This window comes from Megalobrama amblycephala, linkage group LG22 (genome assembly GCF_018812025.1).
Source record: "Megalobrama amblycephala isolate DHTTF-2021 linkage group LG22, ASM1881202v1, whole genome shotgun sequence".
NCBI classification, from domain to species: Eukaryota; Metazoa; Chordata; class Actinopteri; order Cypriniformes; family Xenocyprididae; genus Megalobrama; species Megalobrama amblycephala.
Window position 1 is genome coordinate 4,644,014 of NC_063065.1, and position 22,016 is coordinate 4,666,029.

At 40.0% G+C, this 22,016-nt stretch overlaps 1 protein-coding gene across 4 annotated transcripts; it reads left to right on the forward strand.

Annotated features, from left to right (window-relative positions):
* Positions 1-63: 63 nt before the first annotated feature.
* LOC125257997 (rhomboid-related protein 1) lies at positions 64-21,455 on the forward strand. 4 transcript variants are annotated; one of them, XR_007182493.1, is made up of 6 exons: positions 66-250; positions 2,568-2,668; positions 3,724-3,784; positions 5,074-5,242; positions 5,741-5,840; positions 21,080-21,455. XR_007182493.1 is itself a non-coding variant. In XM_048174782.1 (5 exons), coding segments are annotated over exons 1-5 (492 nt in total). In that variant the 5' UTR covers positions 65-90; the 3' UTR covers positions 5,742-6,252. The 4 variants fall into 4 exon arrangements, 2 of the variants coding, with proteins under 2 accessions (XP_048030738.1, XP_048030739.1); XR_007182492.1 differs by having other exon boundaries at positions 64-250; positions 5,074-5,840; XM_048174782.1 differs by lacking the exon at positions 21,080-21,455 and having other exon boundaries at positions 65-250; positions 5,741-6,252.
* Positions 21,456-22,016: the final 561 nt, after the last annotated feature.

Here is a 22,016-nt window from a genome sequence, read left to right on the forward strand (position 1 = left end):
AAGTTTGTCTTTGTTCTAAGGCTGATGAGAGTTTCAGTGTTCCTCAGTCTAAATTTAGCCGTACAGACCTGCAGCCACACCTGATGTTTCATGTTCTGGATGTGTGTGTGTGTGTGTGTGTGTGTGTGTGTGTGCAGGTTAGAGCAGTTGGGTTTCAACGCTCTTCTCCAGCTGATGATTGGAGTTCCTCTGGAGATGGTTCATGGGATCCTGAGGATCAGTCTGCTGTATATGGCAGGAGTCGTCGCTGGTGAGTTAGTGTGTGTGTGTGTGTGTGTGTGTGTGTCCGCATAAGTCTTGCTGCCCTTGCACTGTGACAAGTTCACCAAGAGAATGTGCTCATATTTATGATGGACATGTCACCAGTAGGCAATGACCTAATCAATAATCTCTGAATTATTCACACACACACACACACACACACACACACACACACCCCATCTCTCTCTCTTGTCACATACACACTAAAGCAGCAAATATACTATGGAGGCTGTATGTAGTGTAATAGAATAGATTTACATTTTAATGCTAGTATCTCTGTTGGGCCACATCCTACAGATTGTGTGTGTGTGTGTGTGTGTGTGTGTGTGTCTATATATATATATATATATATATATATATATATATATATAAAATCAATTTTATGTGTATAAATGCATGTTATATTGGAGATATACAGGTAATATACAATGCTGTTTAATTTGGTTCCTGGAGAGCCGTGTTCTGCTGAATTCAGAGCCTAATCAAATACAGTTTTAACACAGTTTTTCAAACACTGTAATTAAGTAATCCTGAGGACCTTGATTAGCTGGTTCAGGTCTGTTTAATTAGAGTCAGAGCAAAACCCTGCAGGACGTTGCCCTCCAGTCCAGGAACAGATTTGAGTAGCCGTGATATGGAATAACATAACTATAGCAAATGAGATGAACACTAAAATGCTGAAATTTAATATACACTTATATCTTATTTACTCAAAATTCACTACATATGCCAAATCATCACTACCTACAACACACATTATGTTGCAGCGTCTATGTTTTGACAAACTGTATGAGCATGTTGAGCACAGAATTAAAGGAAGGAGAAAATAGAGTCGAGTAGAACAGATAAGAGAAAATGAGAAGAGTCTATATGTGGGAAAGAGATGAAAAGACAAGGAAAACATGAGAAATGGAGTGAGAGGGTGGAGGATGTGTGAGGAAAAAGAGTTTCAAGAAAATGAACATAAAAAAAAGAGAAGAATGATGAAGACGGTGGTAGAGTTAGAGTGCTGAGCGCAGCACAGCTCAGTGTGTAGACGCACGGTATAGACGATCTGACACACACACACACAAGATATGCCAATATTCAATTATCGCACTCGTTTTGCATGCATGTTCGCTTTCCAATGAGGTTTTAGTTTACAGTGCAGAATTAGCTTTATTGGGTGTGTTTTATGCCTCTGTGGGTTTGAATGTTTGGTATTGAATTAGTCGTCTTCGGGGTGGGCTCTTTTCACTTGGGCTAGTAAGAAACCACCTAACAACCACCTAGAACACCCTAGCAACCACATCGCAATGTACTATATCCACCCTAGCAGCAAGTTTTGCATGGGCAATTCAACTCATTTTCCTCATAACATGTCAAAATGTAGTTTTTTATAGTGCATGTTTAGTCTGCAGCACAGAGCAGCTCAGTATCCTGTAATTACATGCCAACTATTAATTACCTTTATTACATTCATTAAATGGGTCAACAACAGTGATGCCAGTAATACAGAAATACAGGTCAGTAGGGGTTTATATATATATATATATAATATTAGGCATGTCATTTTAATGTTAATTTTGGTAATTATATAAAAAAATATAATTTTTAATATAATAAAATTTTTATATTTTTATATAAAAAATGAACAAAATAAATAATGCCTCCTGACCTGTATGTAAATTCTATAATTTAGAATGAATTTTTATTAAATGTATTAAATACATTTATTAAATTATTACATTAAAAATACATTTTATAAATTAAATTATTTTATTACATTTTACAATATTAAAAAATATTAAATGTAACTTATTTTTTACAAAAATACATTTCTCAATAAATTCAAATTTAGTATATATATATATATATATATATATATATATATATATTATTATTTAAATTAAAGACAAGTAATACAGTAAGACACTCTATTTACCTTCAAATAATCCTTAAAAATAAGTGTGCGTCACTAGTGTACAGGAGGGACCCCCTTATGTCATTATGAACCAATTATATTAAGATTAAATTTGCCTATCAGGAGAAATTTTTCTTGATAGAAGCCGCATGAAAGCAACAAACATACAGCGAGTACACAGACTTTATAATATCGCACTCAAAGGTATTTACACAGAATCACAATCGCTGGAAACAATGTATCAGACTTTAGAATTTCAAATGTATCGATTCACATGATGTCATAGTTCTTCATGAATTCACTGCTGGTGGTCTCATGCTTGGTGGGGGGACAAAATATAATGAATAATCCCAGTGTTTGTCATTAGTGAAGCCTAAACTTGCTGCTTTGCGTGTTTCCTCAGGTTCGCTGACGGTGTCCATCACGGATATGCGAGCTCCAGTGGTGGGCGGGTCCGGCGGGGTCTATGCACTTTGCTCAGCACATCTCGCCAATGTTGTCATGGTAACCTAAACTAACTGCTGCCATGGCGACTTCTGTCAGAATGAATGAAAAGGAGAAATCGGGCAGAGGAATAGAGACGCGCAGAGGGATAAATCTCAACGGATGCTTTATATCGCAGCTTCCCTAAAGATCAAAGAGTCTCTAATCACTCGCACATAGACAGATACAAACAGGCCTCAGAGAGTCCTAAAGTCTCTTTAGCGTCTGCTGTGTGCTGATGGATGCGTCTAAACTCTTCCTCTTATGGGAATATAAGTGCCTTTGCTTTTGCGTGAGTGAAATTTAAGGAATGTTCTGGATTCGGTACAGGTTGAGCTCTATGATTCAATCATTTCAGTTTGTTCCTCAAGCAAAAAACAGAAGATTTAGAAGCTTTACAGCTCAAATAACACAGTTTTAACAAATTCAGCATGAAATCAGAATGGACTTATACATGTTTCTGGTCTTATTGAAAAGGGTTCATCAGTGCATGTGTAGCCAAATAGCTACTTAGTCTTTGTTTAAGCAAACTTTTTCATTTTGACCTACAGTTTTACCATTGAACATTCTGTTTTACTTGAAAATATCATATTATGAAAGTAAAATGGGTTGCAAATGGCAATCAGTGTTATTTATTTTAGTATTATTTTAATACTATTATAGTATTTTGAATTTAGCTTTTTTTATATTTTCAGTTTTCATTGTAATTTTAATTTAGGTTACAGTAGTTCCGGTTATGTTGCCATTTTTATTATTATTATTTTTTTAATATTTCTATTTAGCTTTATTTTATTTAAGTTTTAGTAAATGTAGTACTTTATTTCAGTTAGTTCCCAAGGCAACATTTCTAATTTTTGTTTTTAATTTTTTGGTTTAATATTTGTATTTTATTTTATTTTATTTCATTTACCAAAAGAATTTTTTAGTTTTAGTTAACCATAACAACACTGATGGCAATTCACAATAGCTTCACATTTTTGCTTTTAAAAAAGACGTTTGGCATACAGTACATCATGCATCATGACGACTTTAAAGTCTTTGTAATACTTTTTAACACATATGTGTTTGTGTTTCAGAACTGGGCTGGTATGAAGTGTCCATACAAGTTGCTGCGGATGATTCTTGCACTTGTTTGCAGTACGTAATTTTAATTCACAAAATTTGTACTAAATAAGCAACATCTGAGAAGAACAGATTGAACTTTTTTTGTTCCTTTTATGACTTGCCTTTCAGTTTTATAGCTTGTAGTTTTATAGCTTTTTTTAAAAGGGAAGACTAGCATATTGCATGCTATTTGAGTATACACTAAATTCTGCATACTATTTAAAAAAATAGGCTATGGCTGAATTCACAATAGCATACTAGCAAGTTACTGTGTCCTGTTGTTTATTATTTCCTATATTCGAAATGGAAGACTAGAATGTTGCATACTATGCAGTATATACTATATACACTATATGCACTAAACACTGCAACCGGTTTGTAAAAAATTGGCTACACTAAATTCTGCATGCTATTTAAAATAGGCTATGACTGAATTCACAATAGCATAAAAGCAAGTTACTGTGTACTATTGTTTTTTTATTTGCTGTATTCATAATGGAAGACTAGTGTATTGCATACTATTTAGTATGCACAAAATACTGCATACTTTTTGTAAAAATAGTCTATGGCTGAATTCACAATAGCATAATAGCAAGTTACTGTGTACTGTTGCTTTTTTATTTGCTATATTCATAATGGAAGACTAGTCTATTGCATACTATTTATTATGCACTAAACACTGCAATCCGTGGCTATGGCTGAATTCACAATAGCATACTACCATGCACTATTGTTTTTTTCTGTAATTACCTATATTCGCAATGAAAAACTAGCATATTACATACTATGCAGTATACACTAAATACTGCATACTGTATTTTTAAAAATAGGCTATGGCTCAATTCACAATAGCATAATAGCAAGTTACTGTGTACTATTGTTTTTTTATTTTCAATATTCGGAATGGAAGACTAGAATATTGCATACTATGCAGTATACACTAAATACTGCATACTATTTTAAAAAAAATAGTAATATATGAATGCATTGCAATGGTAATCATTTCAAATAGTAGTATACTACATAATCACATGACCCAATTGCATATATTTTTAATAACTGAGCAGCGAATCAGCATATTAGAATGATTTCTGATGGATCATGTGACAATGAAGACTGGAGACATTTTAAAATATATTCAAATAGAAAACAGTTATTTTAAATTGTAATAATATTTAATAATATTACTGTTTGTTCTGCATTTTTGATCAATTAAATGCAGCCTTAGTGAGCATAAGTTATTATTCCAAGTGTTTGACTGGTAGTGTATGTAGTATAGTAGTATGCTATTCCAAACATCTGCCAATCTCTGTCTTTCACAGTGAGTTCTGAGGTGGGCCGTGCCGTATGGTTGCGTTTTTCGCCGCCCCTCCCCTCTTCCGGACCGCAGCCCAGTTTCATGGCTCATCTGTCGGGCGCAGTGGTGGGCATCAGCATGGGGCTGCTGATCTTGCGGAGCTATGAGGAATCTCTGCATAAACAGTGCTCCTGGTGGGTCCTCATCTTCTCCTTCATCACCTTCCTCCTCTTCGCCATCTTCTGGAACATTTTCGCTTACGAGCTGCTCGGGGTACAGATCCCGCCCCCTCCCTGATGACACGCCCCCTGGTGGGTGCAGAAAGCCACGCCCCCTGTCTGATACAGGCCCGACCTCAATCTACTCCGCTCGACCAGCAGTGGAGAAAAGGATGTAAAAATACGGAAGGAAGGATTTCTGCGGCGTGAAATGAGAAACGCATACTCACATTCCATACAGAAGCAGTGAACATAAACAGCGTGGTATTTTTAATGAACACTCTGAGGCAGCTCAAGGGTCCGGCGAGCTTATTTGAACAGAAACATGCACACAAACACACACACACGCATACACACACGTACATCAGATTTGTTTTTCTCTCTTTGTGTGAATTTCAGCCCAAGGCTCATTCATGATGCCTTTCTGTATTGTTTTGATTTGACAGCCTCATCTAAGCCTGTTATGCATTACAGATACCATCCGTAGTAGATGAAACGCCGTCACTTGAACCAGGAATCTCGCTGACTAAAAACAAAGCCTTACGCTTGAAGACACGGCAAAGTCCTCACTGAGGTAGGGAGTTGATGTTTGTTGTTGGATAATTACGGATTGTAAATCTCTTGCTTTACTTTGTTCCTCAGCTGTACACACATTTGTAGACGCTACATCCAAGAGGACAGAAACATTAGCTCTGTCCCAAATCATAGTGGGCTGGCGACTTAGGCAGCGTGTTATACGTGTGCATTATGTTGCCTTCTAAGATAACCTCTTTTTGCCAAATGTGAACGTAGCATTATGTGTCAGAGAAAGTAGCCGCAGAATGTATTGCAACAAGCTCCAAAATGTACACAGTACCATTCAAACGCTTGGGGTCAGTAAGATTTTTTTTAAAGGGGACCTATTATGCCCCTTTCACAAGATGTAATATAAGTCTCTGGTGTCCCCAGAATGTGTCTGTGAAGTTTCAGCTCAAAATACCCCACAGATCATTTATTATAGATTGTCTAATTTGCCCCTATTTGGGTGTGAGCAAAAACACGCCGTTTTTGTGTGTGTCCCTTTAAATGCAAATGAGCTGCTGCTCCCGCCCCCTTTCAGAAGAGGGCGGAGCTTTAACAGCTCAACAACAACAAAGCTGGAGAATCTCACGCAGCCAAAATGAGGATTGTCAGTAACGGTGTTCAGCCTTACATTGTTCAAACCGGAGTCGACACTGATGGAGAGACTCAGGAAGAAGTTACAACTTTTAGACGTTTCTGAATGGTTAGTGGATAAATTTATGTAGTTGCTGTGGAGTTGATTCAACTCATCGACTAGCATGTGCCGTCATGTTCATCTTTTGTGTTGAATTGATCCTCGTTTGTGAAGCAGTCCGGTGTAAAATGACGGCATGACAACAACACTCTACTACAACAACTCTTCCTCTTCTCTAAAGCAGCCCAACATGGCCTCACCCCCTTTGTTGTGTGTTCTCAGGGGCGGGGTTTATGTAAATTTTAGGGGTTTTGATGTCACCAACCAGGGACGAAGCTCATTGTAGTCCTTAAAAAATGATTTCTGTAAAAGAAAATATCTCCCTTTGCATTGAACTTTGAGCGTCGTAACTTTGCAGATGTTGTTTATGCTCAAACAGCAACATTACACACTAACTAAAGTTAAAAAAGTATTTTCTGCTCACCAAGGCTGCATTTATTTGATCAAAAACACAGTAAAAACGGTGAAATATATATATTGTTTCTTTCCAAAAACAAAACAAAAAAACAACAACAATCTTACTGACCTCAAACTTTTGAACTACTTAAAAATGAACTATTCTACTTAATATTTGTATTTTTATGCATATTAGAGTATTGTTTTGTTAGCTTTAGAAGGCAGATGCCTATGTTGGCAGTAAACAGCAAGGGAGCTCACTAAGTTTTGGAACAGAGTGAATATCTGACCCTTCATCTTGACTCTTGAAAATATTTCTAGTGAACACACAAACTGAAGCCAGCGAGTGAGCTTACGAGACGATATGTCTGTGCCACACGGTAATGATTACTTCAGTTATTGCTGTGCAGACTGCAGTTGTTATGGTAACTGCCATAACTTGATTAAAGATGCTTCAACATAGAAACGGATGTCGCGACCACCGGTACCGTACGTTTTACAACTCCTGCCTACATTTTCAGTGAGGGTCGTCTTAATAATAATGATGCTTATGACTGTATTTATATGAGTATTTAGTTTTAAAATAGAAAAGTACAACCCACAATCCTTATGTTTTCATGACAAGACTGCAAAAGATGAGAAAAGAGTAATTTATGACCCTTAACACTAAGACAAAGCAAATAATGACAAAATTCATTAGTGCCAAGTTACCATTCGCTAAGCTGCTAAAAGACAATTAAAGGGAATGAATTAAATTGCTAAAGGAAAGATTGCTGTGTTCTGAGTTGATTTCTTTTCATTTTCGAAAAGCTTGACCGTGTGTCTATTTATTGTTGTGGATTTTTATGCCATAGTCCTATATTTATATTTATTCTGAGTGGCTGTCGTCGTTGGATTGTGGCGTGTGTAAAGATGGTCTTAAACTAATGATGCAAACCTCGAAATGAAATGCATTTACATGGAATCCCCCACAGAAAGTGCTGGAAGATACAAAGCAAAGAAAATTAACAATACAAAATGTTTAATTAATGGAGTCTCATTGCTTCTGCTGTGCCCAAAGGTCATGGTTATGTAACATAACACATTAATAATACTTTTGAGGGAACAAGTGAGTCATTTGAATATTTTAAAGTCAGCATGAAACTGCACTCACAACCCATTTACTGCCATAATGTGACATATTTGCAAGTGAAAAGGATAATCGAAGGGATTTCATCAGAAAAGGATGGTGATTTCAGTAGTACTAAATTAAATAACGTCAATTTTGGTTTCAAGTTGACTTTAAATGTTCTTATCCAGCACGCAAGAGTCGCATCAGAGTGAAATTGTTCCTGTAATATCTACCTGGCTGGCACTTTTAGACAGGTGAAAAATGAAAAGCTGATGAATATTTATTAGATACGCATATATAAACAGTGAGAAAGAGAGATAGAAATGTTATGAAAAAGCTAAGAGCTGTATTGGGACATGTGATGGAAGAAAATGAGGTGAGAAAGATGGGGCAAATAGCTGATAAAATGAAGGAAAATTGAGAGAAAGCAGCAAAATGATGGATGCATTATTTTTGAACACTCATCAAATGGATGCTGGAAGTGTGTGTGTGTGTGTGTGTGTGTTAAACCTGCTTTAATGTGCTGTATGACCATTGCTGGTTTTCAGACTGTTACAAGCACACATTCTGTGGTCTGTGTGTGTCTTTTATGAGTGTGGGAAACACTGACCATGGTCTAAAACAGTTGGGTTGTGTTCAAAGTGGAATACTAGCATACTGAATTCATACTTTGCAGTTTATATTGTATCCTGCCTACTAATTTTTAAGAATATTTTGTGAAACTATGCATTTTCGACTTAAACGTTTCATACAGGGCCTAAAATTAACACTTTCCAAGTGCCAAATGCAAGTAAAAATCAGCATTGGTGGGTAAAATGCACAATGTCAATCGCCAGTTGGTGTTAGTTACTCGCACGCTGCAGTTTGACGTTTTCTGTGCGCAAACATCTAAAGCCCAGAAAGCTGCGTCTCAGACAGCGTGCAAATACTGAATTGAGCTCTCTTTCACATCTTCTTGTACTTGAAAGGACAGATTCTAGTGCGTTTACATGGAAAAACAATGCGATGTTGTGAGAACAGAAATGTAAACAAACGTGAACGTTGCTCGGGACGGTTGATGGGCCAGCGCTGCATCGTCACAAAAGTTTAAGCTTTGCCAATTTGAATATTTAAGCACAAGAAGATACGAAAGGGAACTCAATTAGTTACTCGCACGCTGTGGTTTGAAGTTTTCTGTGCACAATAGGTGTGTAACTGTACACAAAAATGACGGTACGTACCTCGGTTTTGAAGTCCCAGTTTTTGCATTAACTTCTGTTTTTCCAATTCGTTGTTGAAATATAATCACTTACACAGTGGCTGTCTTAACTTGTTTTCATGACGCATTTATTTAGGCCTTACATTAACTAACAGGTTAAGTTAAATATAATTAAAATATAGGCTAATATAGTGCATATATTTAGTGAAACAGTTCATTTCTGCTGTTGACAATGAATGGCTTTTCTGAGGTAAATGTAATACAACGTGTTTTATTGACATCTTTCTGCGGTTAAAACACTGAGTAAGCGATTTACACGAGATTGAAAGTATTGAAACTAACATTGAAAGTAACAAAACACAGAACTTATTGCGATTATTGGTGGTTAATGCTGGTTAAAAGCAAGTATAGGTCTCTGCGGAACAAAAGAGGGGCGTCTCCCAATTTTGGGGTGTTTTCTAACTGAGAGAGGTGTTTATAACGATCCAACCAAAAAAGTACGGAAGCCTTGAAAGGCCATTCATTATTATTTTATTTTTTTGCTTGTTTTCTTATGATCACAACTACTTTTTTAATGTTTAGATCCCGAGAAACAATTATGCCGAGATAATGAAAAATAAATAAAATATTGCTGCATGCTTGACTTCCGTAACAGGGAAACTATGCGTTTTTCCCGAGTGCCTGCCTAGATATATGGAAACATTTTACTATAATACATTCATTTATTTTGAAGAGTATTAACTATTTTACAGGACCTGTAGCTTATAGCTCGAGAGGGTGAAATATATGATTTATGCAAGTTTTATTAGCCTACTCCGTTTTTTTATTGCTAGTTATTTATTTATTTATTTTATTATTATTATTATTATTATTATGCATAAACTAGACTACGAATTATAATGACACGGGATGTAATTTTGTCTCAGTATGGCTATATAGTCTATATTTTACATAGACAAATAGTCATTTGTCTGAACTTATACAATCGGCGTCATTTGGTTGGACATGGGGTGAAAAAATACTATAGTAATTGATAGTAAATAGTGTTTTTGAACCAGTAAATTGTAATATACTGTATATTATAGTATTTACAACACTTTGTTAATGAATGCTACAGCATAGGCTGTAGTATACTTTAGTTTTTACTACAGTAAACTGCGTGTATTGTAGTATAATATAGTTTAAAGAAAACTTAGTATTGGGTAACGTAATTTGTTTATGTTACTATAGTTGTTATATTACCACAGCAATAGCCTATATAATTACCACAACAAATTAATTCAAGTATGGTTCAAAAACACTATAGTATTTACTATAAATTACTACGGTATTTTTTCACCTCTTCACCTTTTTCACCTCAAATAGTTTCTTAAGGCTAGATCGCCTTAATAATTGATGCTCTTCAATATGAATAACGCAGAAGAGCAGGCACGCGATTCGGCCATATATGTGACAATACCGAATGGAGAAAGATGTTAGTCACTGTTTAGATTTTATCCGACTACGCCACCCTGGTGGGAGGCCAGGGAAATAACTCCCAATACAAGACACACAGGTAAGTTTTACCAACTGAAGGCAAGGAATTAAGGGAGACGTGGGTAACCATACAAAATAGACTTTATTATAAAATCACATTAATTAAAACTCTCTCGCAAACACACCCACAATAACAGAAATATAATATCCAGGGCCAGGATTTGTGGGAACCAGGCAGGCCGGCTGCAACTCAAGAGGTCATCCAAAACCCACCTCAATCCACACCAAGCAAACACCACACACACACCATCCAAAGAGAAATTGTATCAGCACACAGCACACTGTGAAACACCGCAGAATGGAGCAGCTAGCCTCCCCAGTTCCACACACACACGACTTCACTGGCCCTGGAGAGAAAGAAAAAAAAGAAAAAAAAAAAGCATTAAAGAAAAACAACCAACAATTAAGACAAATAACAATTAAATGAAAAATAAGCCAAACACCAAAATAATAAAGTTACTGCAACAGTTCTAATGCTCAGGCCTCCAGAAAACACCACATAGGCCTACAAACGAATAGCCAACATCAGAATGGCACTGGTGCAAGGCATCAAAAATAAGTAAATAAACAACCCAATACATACAAACAAGAAATGTATAAAGAAAATACAATAATGAAATAAAAAGAAAAAAAGCCAAAATAAACAGAAAACGAAACAAACAAAATCAATCAAATTAAACAAGAAAAATTAAATCCAAAAGCTTAACTGATAGGCAGCCTTGCGGACGCGTATCCGAAGCCCGCTTTAACAGCCCCGGCGACGTGCAAGGCAGCAAAACAGTATACAGTCCAATGACACGATCGAAACCAAAATATATCCGTAAGCAAAACAGCAGCTGCGTCACGTGAAATCACTAGCCGAGAACTGAACTCAATGTTCCCCTTTCAAAAAAAGAAATAATTAAACCAAATATGAAAGACAAAAGCGGCATAACAATTGATGTTGAATACTGGACGCAACGCTGTATGGTTACTCACTACCGGTGCCGCAGCTCAGTCCAGCGATCAGCCTTCACACACATACGCACCTGCCCTTGCTGCTATTACTAAAAGCAACACGCTATAAATAATACAACTTAAATGGTCGCAAGTTAAGTATCAAAACATACCTGCAAGTGAACTCCGCCACAACTTGCCGCAATGCCAAATGCCACCAGCTCCGCTCTAAATTAAACTATAAATAGCGCATATTAGCCTCACAATATGCGCATCACTACACCACCAACAAAAACTCTACATACCTGAATGGAAAATGGAACGGAAACGGAAATGCCAGGGAGAGAGAGAGAGAAGCACCCCAAGTCAGAAAACATACCTACCCGTCAAAATAAGGGTCCTTAAATAGGGCAGCTATTATCACTCAATTGGTTTACCAACGACACTCCAACCAACCAATAAGATGACGTAACTCATCCTGCCACATTTTGCCCCATTTTTTTTTAAATCGACGTCCCGACGATGACCCAACGATACATACTCATAAACTAATTCTGTCCTACGTCCCACGGCCTAAACCAAACAGAGATTCCATTAGATATAGGGCCTGGTGCAGTGGCAGCTCTTGTGCCGCCTTCAATGGCCCGTGGTAAACGGTGCAAATTCGAGTGATAGCCCGCAGTAGTTCGCCCAGTTCTCCTCAAAGGGACACCAGCCCTACCAGACTGATCTTCCGGCAAACTAGGTGCTACACCAGATGCAAAATTGGGTACCTCATGGCCCCTGCCAACTGGAGTCTCCCCATCCGACCCCACCGGCCTACTCTGTGGGGTAGCAGCGCCCAGAGAAACCAGCACCTGAGGGACTGGTCCCTGACTTACCTGAGAGGTTGCTGGCACCAACATAAGCAAGTCAACATCTTCTGATGAGACTTCTGCTGGGGGCACCTCATCCTCCACAACAGGGGGAGGTATCAAGGCTAAACCTGGACCATCCCTCTGGATCTGGGCCTTCAAAGCAGAGCGATGAACGACTCTAATCTTTCCCAAATCATCCACTGGTGCAATGGTGTATACTGCCCCACCCTCCTTGGGTGCCTTTACGACCTGATACACCACCGGGCTCCACAGGTCCTGAATTTTATGGCGACCCCTTATGCCATACTCACGCAAGTAAACTAGTTGGCCCTCCCCCAGTGGTGCATCACGGACGTGGGAATCATAATTTACCTTACGCCGACCAGCAGCAGCTTCCAGTCGTCCCCGTGCTCCCTCAAACGCCACCTGAAGCCTTAGCTGATGTTCCCTTACCCACTCATGCACACTACCAACCCCAACATCCTGGACTCTACCCAAAAGAAAATCTACCGGGAGTCTTGGCTCTTGCCCAAACATTAAAAAATATGGGGTTTCGCCAGTCGTCTGATGAGGAGTGGTATTGTAGCAAAACAGCACTTGTGGGAGACATGAGGCCCAGTCCATTTTCCTGGACACAGGCAGGGTACGCAAAAGGTTGTGCAATGTCCTATTAAAGCGCTCGCACTGCCCATTCCCTGCCGGGTGATAAGGGGTAGTGCGAGACTTTTCCACCTTATACAGCACACACAATTGCTGTACTAAGGAGGACTCAAAATTACGGCCCTGGTCAGAATGGACTCGACTGGGGACACCGAACTTATAAAACCATTCTACCACCAAAACTTGGGCCACCGTTTCTGCCCGTTGATCTCGTGTAGGCACAGCCATGGTGTACTTGGTAAAGACATCCGTCATAACCAACACGTTCTCCAGCCCTGAACGAGTTGGTTCCAAAACAGTGAAGTCTATGGCCAATATTTCGTTTGGCCTAGAAGCTAAAAGATGGCCCATGAAACTGCTAGGATGGAGTTGAGTATCTTTGGCAGCCTGGCACCGTTCACACTCGCTGCACCACTGCGCCACATCCGCTGTCAGGCCCGGCCAGTAGCAGCGCTGCTGCACCAACTCAGTGGTACGTTCCACCCCTTGGTGCCCATGTTCTTGGTGTAGCAGTGTCAGCACTTTGTGATGTAATACTAATGGCAAAACAACCTGAAGTACCTCTTCTCCCCCATCAGAGCGGAATACACGGCGAAATAACACCCCATCCTGCTCACACAAACGGCTCCATTGCCGTAGCAAATTTACCACGGCCCTGGGCAACTGCCGACGTTCCTCTGGGCTAGGAGGTACCCCACGCCACCAAAACTGCAGTGCCTCACCTATAACCGGGTCCTCCCTCTGTAGAGACTGCATGTCCACAGTCAAGTTTGGAAACACCGTGACTGCTGCTTGAGAACCCACCCCCGTTGTTACACCAGCCTGCCTTACCATGGCTGGGAGCGCTATACCGGGCAGTAATTGTTCCAACTCACCCTGACTAGAGGGGCCCTGCCGGGAGAGAGCATCTGCATTTCGGTTGCTTCGTCCAGAGCGATACCTCAACTCAAAATCAAAGGCAGCCAATTGCGCAGCCCACCGCTGTTCTGCGGCCCCAAGTTTAGCAGTATTCAGGTGGCTGAGGGGGTTGTTATCAGTGAAGACGACACACCTCTGCCCCAAAAGATATTCTCTAAACTTCTCAGTCATGGCCCACTTGAGCGCAAGAAATTCCAACTTCATAGAGCTGTAGTTTGACATATTGCGCTCAGTGGGCCTAAGACTGCGGCTAGCATAAGCTATGGGCCGCACCTTTCCTCCCTGTTCCTGGGACAGAACTGCTCCCAATCCACCATGGCTAGCATCTACCTCCAGGATGAAAGGAAGAGAGAAGTCTGCATACGCCAATATAGGGGCAGAGGTGAGCCTACTCTTCAACTCCTCAAAACTCGCCTGACACTGCTCTGTCCACGCTGCCCCAAAACTAGACTCTGCTCGAGCCCTAGGCTTACGACCCGCAAACTCAGCTACCAGTCGGTGCAGAGGGGCTGCCAACTTGGCAAACCCCTCTACAAACCTCCTATAATAACTGGCAAACCCCAGGAATGAGCGGAGCTCTGCCACTCCCGTTGGCCGTCGCCACTGCCTCACTGCCTCTACCTTACTGGGGTCTGTCGACACCCCTTTGGCCGAAATTACATGTCCCAGATAACTTACCTCTTGCTGGAAAAACTTACATTTAGTTAACTTGGCCTTCAACCCCTCTCGCTCCAGCCGACTCAGAACCACCTCTAACCGTTCTAGATGTTGTGGCACAGAGGAGGAAAACACTACGATGTCGTCCAAATACAAAAGGAGGGACTGACACTGCTGGTCCCCAAACAACCTCTCCATCAACCTCTGGAAGGTGCTGGGGGCATTGCAGAGCCCAAAGGGCATTCGATTCCATTCAAAAAGACCAAAGGGTGTGCAGAAAGCGGTCTTGTGTTTATCCCCCTCTGTAACAGGAACCTGATTGTACCCACTGGCGAGGTCCATAGTGGAAAACCACTGGGCCCCCGTCAGTGAGTCCAAGGTTTCCTCTATACGCGGCAGGGGGAAAGCATCTTTTCGAGTTTTTGCGTTCAGCTGGCGGTAATCTACACACATACGCAACGTACCATCTTTCTTTTTAACCAACACGATGGGGGAGGCGTAAGGACTACAGCTCTCTCTAACAATGTCTGCCTCCAGCAACTGATTTATGTGTGTCTTTACCACATCGTACTCAGACGGAGGTATCCGTCGGTACCGTTGTCGAACTGGGACAGAGTCGGTCAAAGGGATGTCGTGAGAAAGGAGTTGAGTGCATCCCAAATCACCTTCATGTGCCGAAAACACTGTATGAAACTTTAACAACAGAGACCTTACCTGCTCCCGTTCAATCTCTGTCAACATTGACAAATCAAGACTCGCAATTTGTTCCTGCACTGGAGAAAGTACGGACGGAATCTGAAGGTTTATGGATGCAGAAACAGATTTAAACTCTGAGACACCACGGGGCAAACTCACGATAAACACACTATTCAAAGTGCCCAAAACAGCGTTCCGAAAGAGCATTACATCAGTCTTACCTACATTTATAACAGGAACATAAACAGTACCTCGAACCACTCGCATTAGTGCAGGTGATGCTAAAAGACCTGCAGGCAACCCAGTTTCTGGTGGTTCAAAAAGTACAGTTTCCCCAGCAAAGTGGCCAGAACAAGTAGCGGCCACAACTTTCATTGTGCCGCCAGGAACACGACACGCACTACGACCCCGCAATCGCACCTTGCCTACCCGGCTATCTGTAGGGACAGTACTTACCTGACGACAGTGTTGTAATGCTTGAAACACTGGCTTAGAGGCCGCTAGCACAGGAGGTACGTCAAAAAGGGCGGTACCGTGCTGGCCAAAAAGCTCCTGATAACACCGCCTCAACACATTCATCCCCAAAATGCCAGGGACTTGGGCACCGGTGCCACCAGGAGGATCCCTAACAACCAGCACGCCACATCCTGGAATTATCTGACCGCAAAGCTCAACGTCCAATTCAATATATCCCACGTACGGTATCAATGACCCGTTGGCTGCACGGAGCTGCAACCACTGACATGCCTGGAGACGATCCTGGCCCCATGGTGCAAACTGCCTCAAAAAACAACTTTCTGTAATGGTAGACACCATGGAGCCAGTATCTATCAAACAGGGCACCTGTATCCCTCCCATACAAACCATGAGGTGCGGACAGGATGCCATTAAGTGAGGCAAGGAACCTACCGTCGAGTCATGGTGTTTCCCTACCGAACTGTGACTCTGCAGTTCGGCGGGACCTAGTTTTCCGTCGGCTGGGAAAAAGGCTGTTGAGCCCTCACTGTAGAAGGTAACTCACGCCGAGCCAGAGAGGAAGGAGGAATAACGCGTTCTCCATCGCATTCGCGAGCAAAATGGCCCGGTTTTTGACACCGTCGACAAATTAAAACCTCGGTACGCGAGGGCCGACGAACACTATGAGGAAACCGCATGCCAGCAACACTCTGAGTCAGTTGATCCAACTGTTGCTGCTGTAATTTTAACATCTCCCGCAACTCTTTCAACTCCGACTGAGAATGCCCTTGCACCCCATACTGGATGCCATAAGCCATTGGAACTGACTGACTCCTCCCCCTCGCGCCCCCTGGCATTCCCTCCCGCTCCCACCTAATTGCTTCCCCTCGTATTTCTAAAAGGGTAGAGACGGGCTGACGGCGAACCAATTGCTTTAGTTCCCGGCGGAGGGCACTATCAGCAACGTACTCGACAAACTGATCGCGCAATACAATTTCAGCATTAGGAATAGCATTAGGTGATTGCTGTTTAACCCTCTCCAGGAGAGTCATCAAGGCCAGGGAAAATTCCAACAGAGATTCCCCATCTTGCTGCCTCCTGGAGAAAAAGGCTTCCTGGAGTGCTACATACGATTGAGAGCAACCATACAACTCACGTAAAATCGCAATAATTTTATCTGGATCACCCTGTTCCCCACTAGGACGGTGTCTAATTTCTTCGCGCGCTTCACCTTCCAAATGGTCAAAAAGAAAAAATGCTTTATCGACTTTGGACAAATAACGTGCCCGCATACATGCCTCAGCCTCCTCCACCCACTCATCAATACTTATGCCAGATTTGCCACTAAATTTTGGACAACGTCTGTCCCTAGGTACAAAAACAAACCGGTCTGGCACAACAGTATCAATCTCAGCTGGCTGGGGAGGGTCAGGCATTGCTGCAGAGGCGACAGCAGGAGAAATACTAGGACCAGGTAACTCACCTGGCACCTGCTCACGACGCAACCGATCATTGTCGGCCCTCAACTGTGCCACTAATTCTCGCAACTCCTGCATCTCTTCCTCCATACTTGTCATAACTACTCACCCCAGAAATAGAAAAGGGCCACTAATAGAGAAATACAACTTGTCCAAAGGGTCAAACACGCACACTGCTGTTTTGCTCTGTGGAGAAAAAAACAAAATCACAACCAATATCAAAACACAATTTTACCCACGTCTCACAAAACAAAACAAAAAAAAAAAAAAAAAAATCCTTGCCTTACCGGTAAACCCTGCCGACTACGCCAAAATGTGACAATACCGAATGGAGAAAGATGTTAGTCACTGTTTAGATTTTATCCGACTACGCCACCCTGGTGGGAGGCCAGGGAAATAACTCCCAATACAAGACACACAGGTAAGTTTTACCAACTGAAGGCAAGGAATTAAGGGAGACGTGGGTAACCATACAAAATAGACTTTATTATAAAATCACATTAATTAAAACTCTCTCGCAAACACACCCACAATAACAGAAATATAATATCCAGGGCCAGGATTTGTGGGAACCAGGCAGGCCGGCTGCAACTCAAGAGGTCATCCAAAACCCACCTCAATCCACACCAAGCAAACACCACACACACACCATCCAAAGAGAAATTGTATCAGCACACAGCACACTGTGAAACACCGCAGAATGGAGCAGCTAGCCTCCCCAGTTCCACACACACACGACTTCACTGGCCCTGGAGAGAAAGAAAAAAAAAAAAAAAAAAAAAGCATTAAAGAAAAACAACCAACAATTAAGACAAATAACAATTAAATGAAAAATAAGCCAAACACCAAAATAATAAAGTTACTGCAACAGTTCTAATGCTCAGGCCTCCAGAAAACACCACATAGGCCTACAAACGAATAGCCAACATCAGAATGGCACTGGTGCAAGGCATCAAAAATAAGTAAATAAACAACCCAATACATACAAACAAGAAATGTATAAAGAAAATACAATAATGAAATAAAAAGAAAAAAAGCCAAAATAAACAGAAAACGAAACAAACAAAATCAATCAAATTAAACAAGAAAAATTAAATCCAAAAGCTTAACTGATAGGCAGCCTTGCGGACGCGTATCCGAAGCCCGCTTTAACAGCCCCGGCGACGTGCAAGGCAGCAAAACAGTATACAGTCCAATGACACGATCGAAACCAAAATATATCCGTAAGCAAAACAGCAGCTGCGTCACGTGAAATCACTAGCCGAGAACTGAACTCAATGTTCCCCTTTCCCTTTAACCTAGGAGTATGACAATTAGTCAAAAAAAGAAATAATTAAACAGAACAAATATGAAAGACAAAAGCGGCATACTTACAATTGATGTTGAATACTGGACGCAACGCTGTATGGTTACTCACTACCGGTGCCGCAGCTCAGTCCAGCGATCAGCCTTCACACACATACGCACCTGCCCTTGCTGCTATTACTAAAAGCAACACGCTATAAATAATACAACTTAAATGGTCGCAAGTTAAGTATCAAAACATACCTGCAAGTGAACTCCGCCACAACTTGCCGCAATGCCAAATGCCACCAGCTCCGCTCTAAATTAAACTATAAATAGCGCATATTAGCCTCACAATATGCGCATCACTACACCACCAACAAAAACTCTACATACCTGAATGGAAAATGGAACGGAAACGGAAATGCCAGGGAGAGAGAGAGAGAAGCACCCCAAGTCAGAAAACATACCTACCCGTCAAAATAAGGGTCCTTAAATAGGGCAGCTATTATCACTCAATTGGTTTACCAACGACACTCCAACCAACCAATAAGATGACGTAACTCATCCTGCCACATATATATATATATATATATAATATTAAAATGACATAACCACTGCACTATATGACTACTTACTGACCTTGTGTAAGCTTTTAAAAAAACATTTTAACCTGAAATGATGACTCTGAAGACTTTAAACTTTATAATCATTTTATTGACCACAGACACTGTAGCCACAACCTAATGGCAAAACTAAAACAAATCAAGTGACTAACAGATACATCAAATAGAATAGCGAATGTTAGCTAATAATAGTCATCGCTAGAAGTGAGTGGAAGATTGCTTGGAGCTTTTTACAACAAGCTAGCAAGCTTATTCACACAAAAGAAACGTTAAACAACTGTTAAACAACTTAAACAATACACTTACATTCATATACAATGCATATCCCTTATTGTTTTTCCGGAAATCTCCCACTCGATTTGAGCAAATCAGGTAAAGAGGTTGAAAAACACCCATTCCAGTGTGCCAACACCCCAAAGTTGGGAACCGCCCCTTTTTGTTCCGCAGAGACCTCCTTCTCGTTAAAAGTGGTTAGGCTAAAAAGCATTACTCTGCGCGCCCCCTTCTGGATTGGAGTATGGATCGCATGTGACTGACTGTATTCGTCGTCTAACTGCATGAACCGAACCGTGACGGTTCGGGACGAATACATATACCATTACACCCCTAGTGCGCAAACATCCAAAGTGCGCACCCAGAAAGCCACATCTCAGCGCGCAAATACTGAATTGAGCTCTCTTTCACGTCTTCTTGCACTTGAACGGACAGAAAAATTGTCCAAAAAAATCAGCAAGTATCCAAGTATACATATAGTCAGTTATGTCTTAAGTGAACGTAAACAGTCGAGAAAGAAAAAGCACGTGTATCAGTATGTTAGATCTGTGCATTAGCTCTTAAAGTGACAGCACCCTAATATTCCTGCTGCTGTCTGTGTTTTTAATGTTAATCAAACAACAAAAGACAAAGAAAAAACGCCAATTGCTCTAGACTGACTAATTTATTTAACTTTAATAAGAATTAATCTGTTTCATGGCTAGTAAAAAAATATATATTTATGGCCCGTACATTTTCTTAAGTCACCAGCCATTAAGATGTGTGGCAAAATGTTAATTTTTAGGTCCTGGTTTCATACATACATAGCCCCTAAAAGGACATGGTGATAGGGAAAAAATATATTTCAATGCTTTTGCATTCCCCTGCGAAACTTTGCATTCGCTCGCACACCTTTTGAGTTCTTTGTGAGCGAACACAAGGTTTCTTGGGGAAACGCAAAACTTTTAATTTCAGATTTGCTTCAATCTCCAAAAATGTTTTTAATAGTTTTAGTTAACACTGTTTCAGGCTTGCTGAATTCAGAACTGCATACTAGCGTACTACTATTTCTGCCATAGAAAGATGTGGTAAATGTAGTAAGAGTAGTAACGCTAGTATGCGGTTCCAAATTCAGCAAACGTAAAGTCAAGCACAGTGCATCATGGGATAGTTTTACATATAGTGTGCTTTTTATACTACACAACAGATACGTCATCCATGTATGCCATTCACACTGAACATTTGCATATTGTGCACAGTATGCATGCTGCAAAAATAGTATGGGTAGTATGGTAGTATGCCACTTCGTAAATACTCTTAGTAAAGAAGTGTACTCAATCAATCCTCTTGAAACTGGGAACAAACTTATTTAGCAAGGACCTTCCCCTTATTCCCGCCCACATTACGTCCCAGCCAGTAGCTGCTCTCGTATCTCATGCTTGACATCAGTAGCACAGATCATGGTGTCATGAGTTTATTTTCTCCATGATGTTGTAGGCGTTGCTTTGAGATCATCGCTGCATCTGTGTTGCCGCCACAACTGTAGTCCTACTGGGAATCGTAGTCCATTTACAGACTTCAAAATGGTGCCAAAATACAAGAGATGACGACTCTTGCAGTAAAATTTTCTGTTTACATAAAAAGATGTTAAAACTGAAAATATAATATAAGGCTAATAGTTTTCTCTGGGTCAGTTGAAGATAAAAAAGAGATGTAAATACTGATAGTTTCTATCAAATTCTTTATCATTTCATGATGTATTGTACTTCTGAAATATTGGGACCTGAGGCAATTTGTTTTTTGTAGTTTTATTTTGTATGGTTTTGTGTTTGCTTTCATTTCTCAGCTGTATGTAATAAAGAACATACTGTGAGAAACGTCTGCGTGTGTTTGTGTGCCAACAATAAAACACTTTCCACTGATGGAGTATAAAGTGCTTGAAACTCCTCTTGAACTTAACCTTTTTTCAACAAATTGTCAGTGTAAGGAGGTGCTTAACTATCTGAAATTGTTTAGTCACCTCAGACTAAATATTATATATGTGGATTTATTTTGTTTATTTTACGTGTGGTTTGCAAATTTTGAAACTTCTCATAAATTAAAGAAAATATTTTTAAATTAAATGTATTTTTTAATATAGTTTTTTAATTATTGTATTTGATATTTTTTAAATATATATATATATATATATATATATATAAACATTATTAGTCTCAGAAATGTAAAAAAAAAAAAAAATTTTTATTTATATATTTTTAAATTACTGTATTTAATATTTTTTACACATTTTATATATATAAAACCCTATTATTAGTCTCAGAAATTAAAAATATATATTTTTTAAATTATTGTATTTAATTTTTTTTATAAATTTTATATATATATATATATATATATATATATATATATATATATATATATATATATATATATA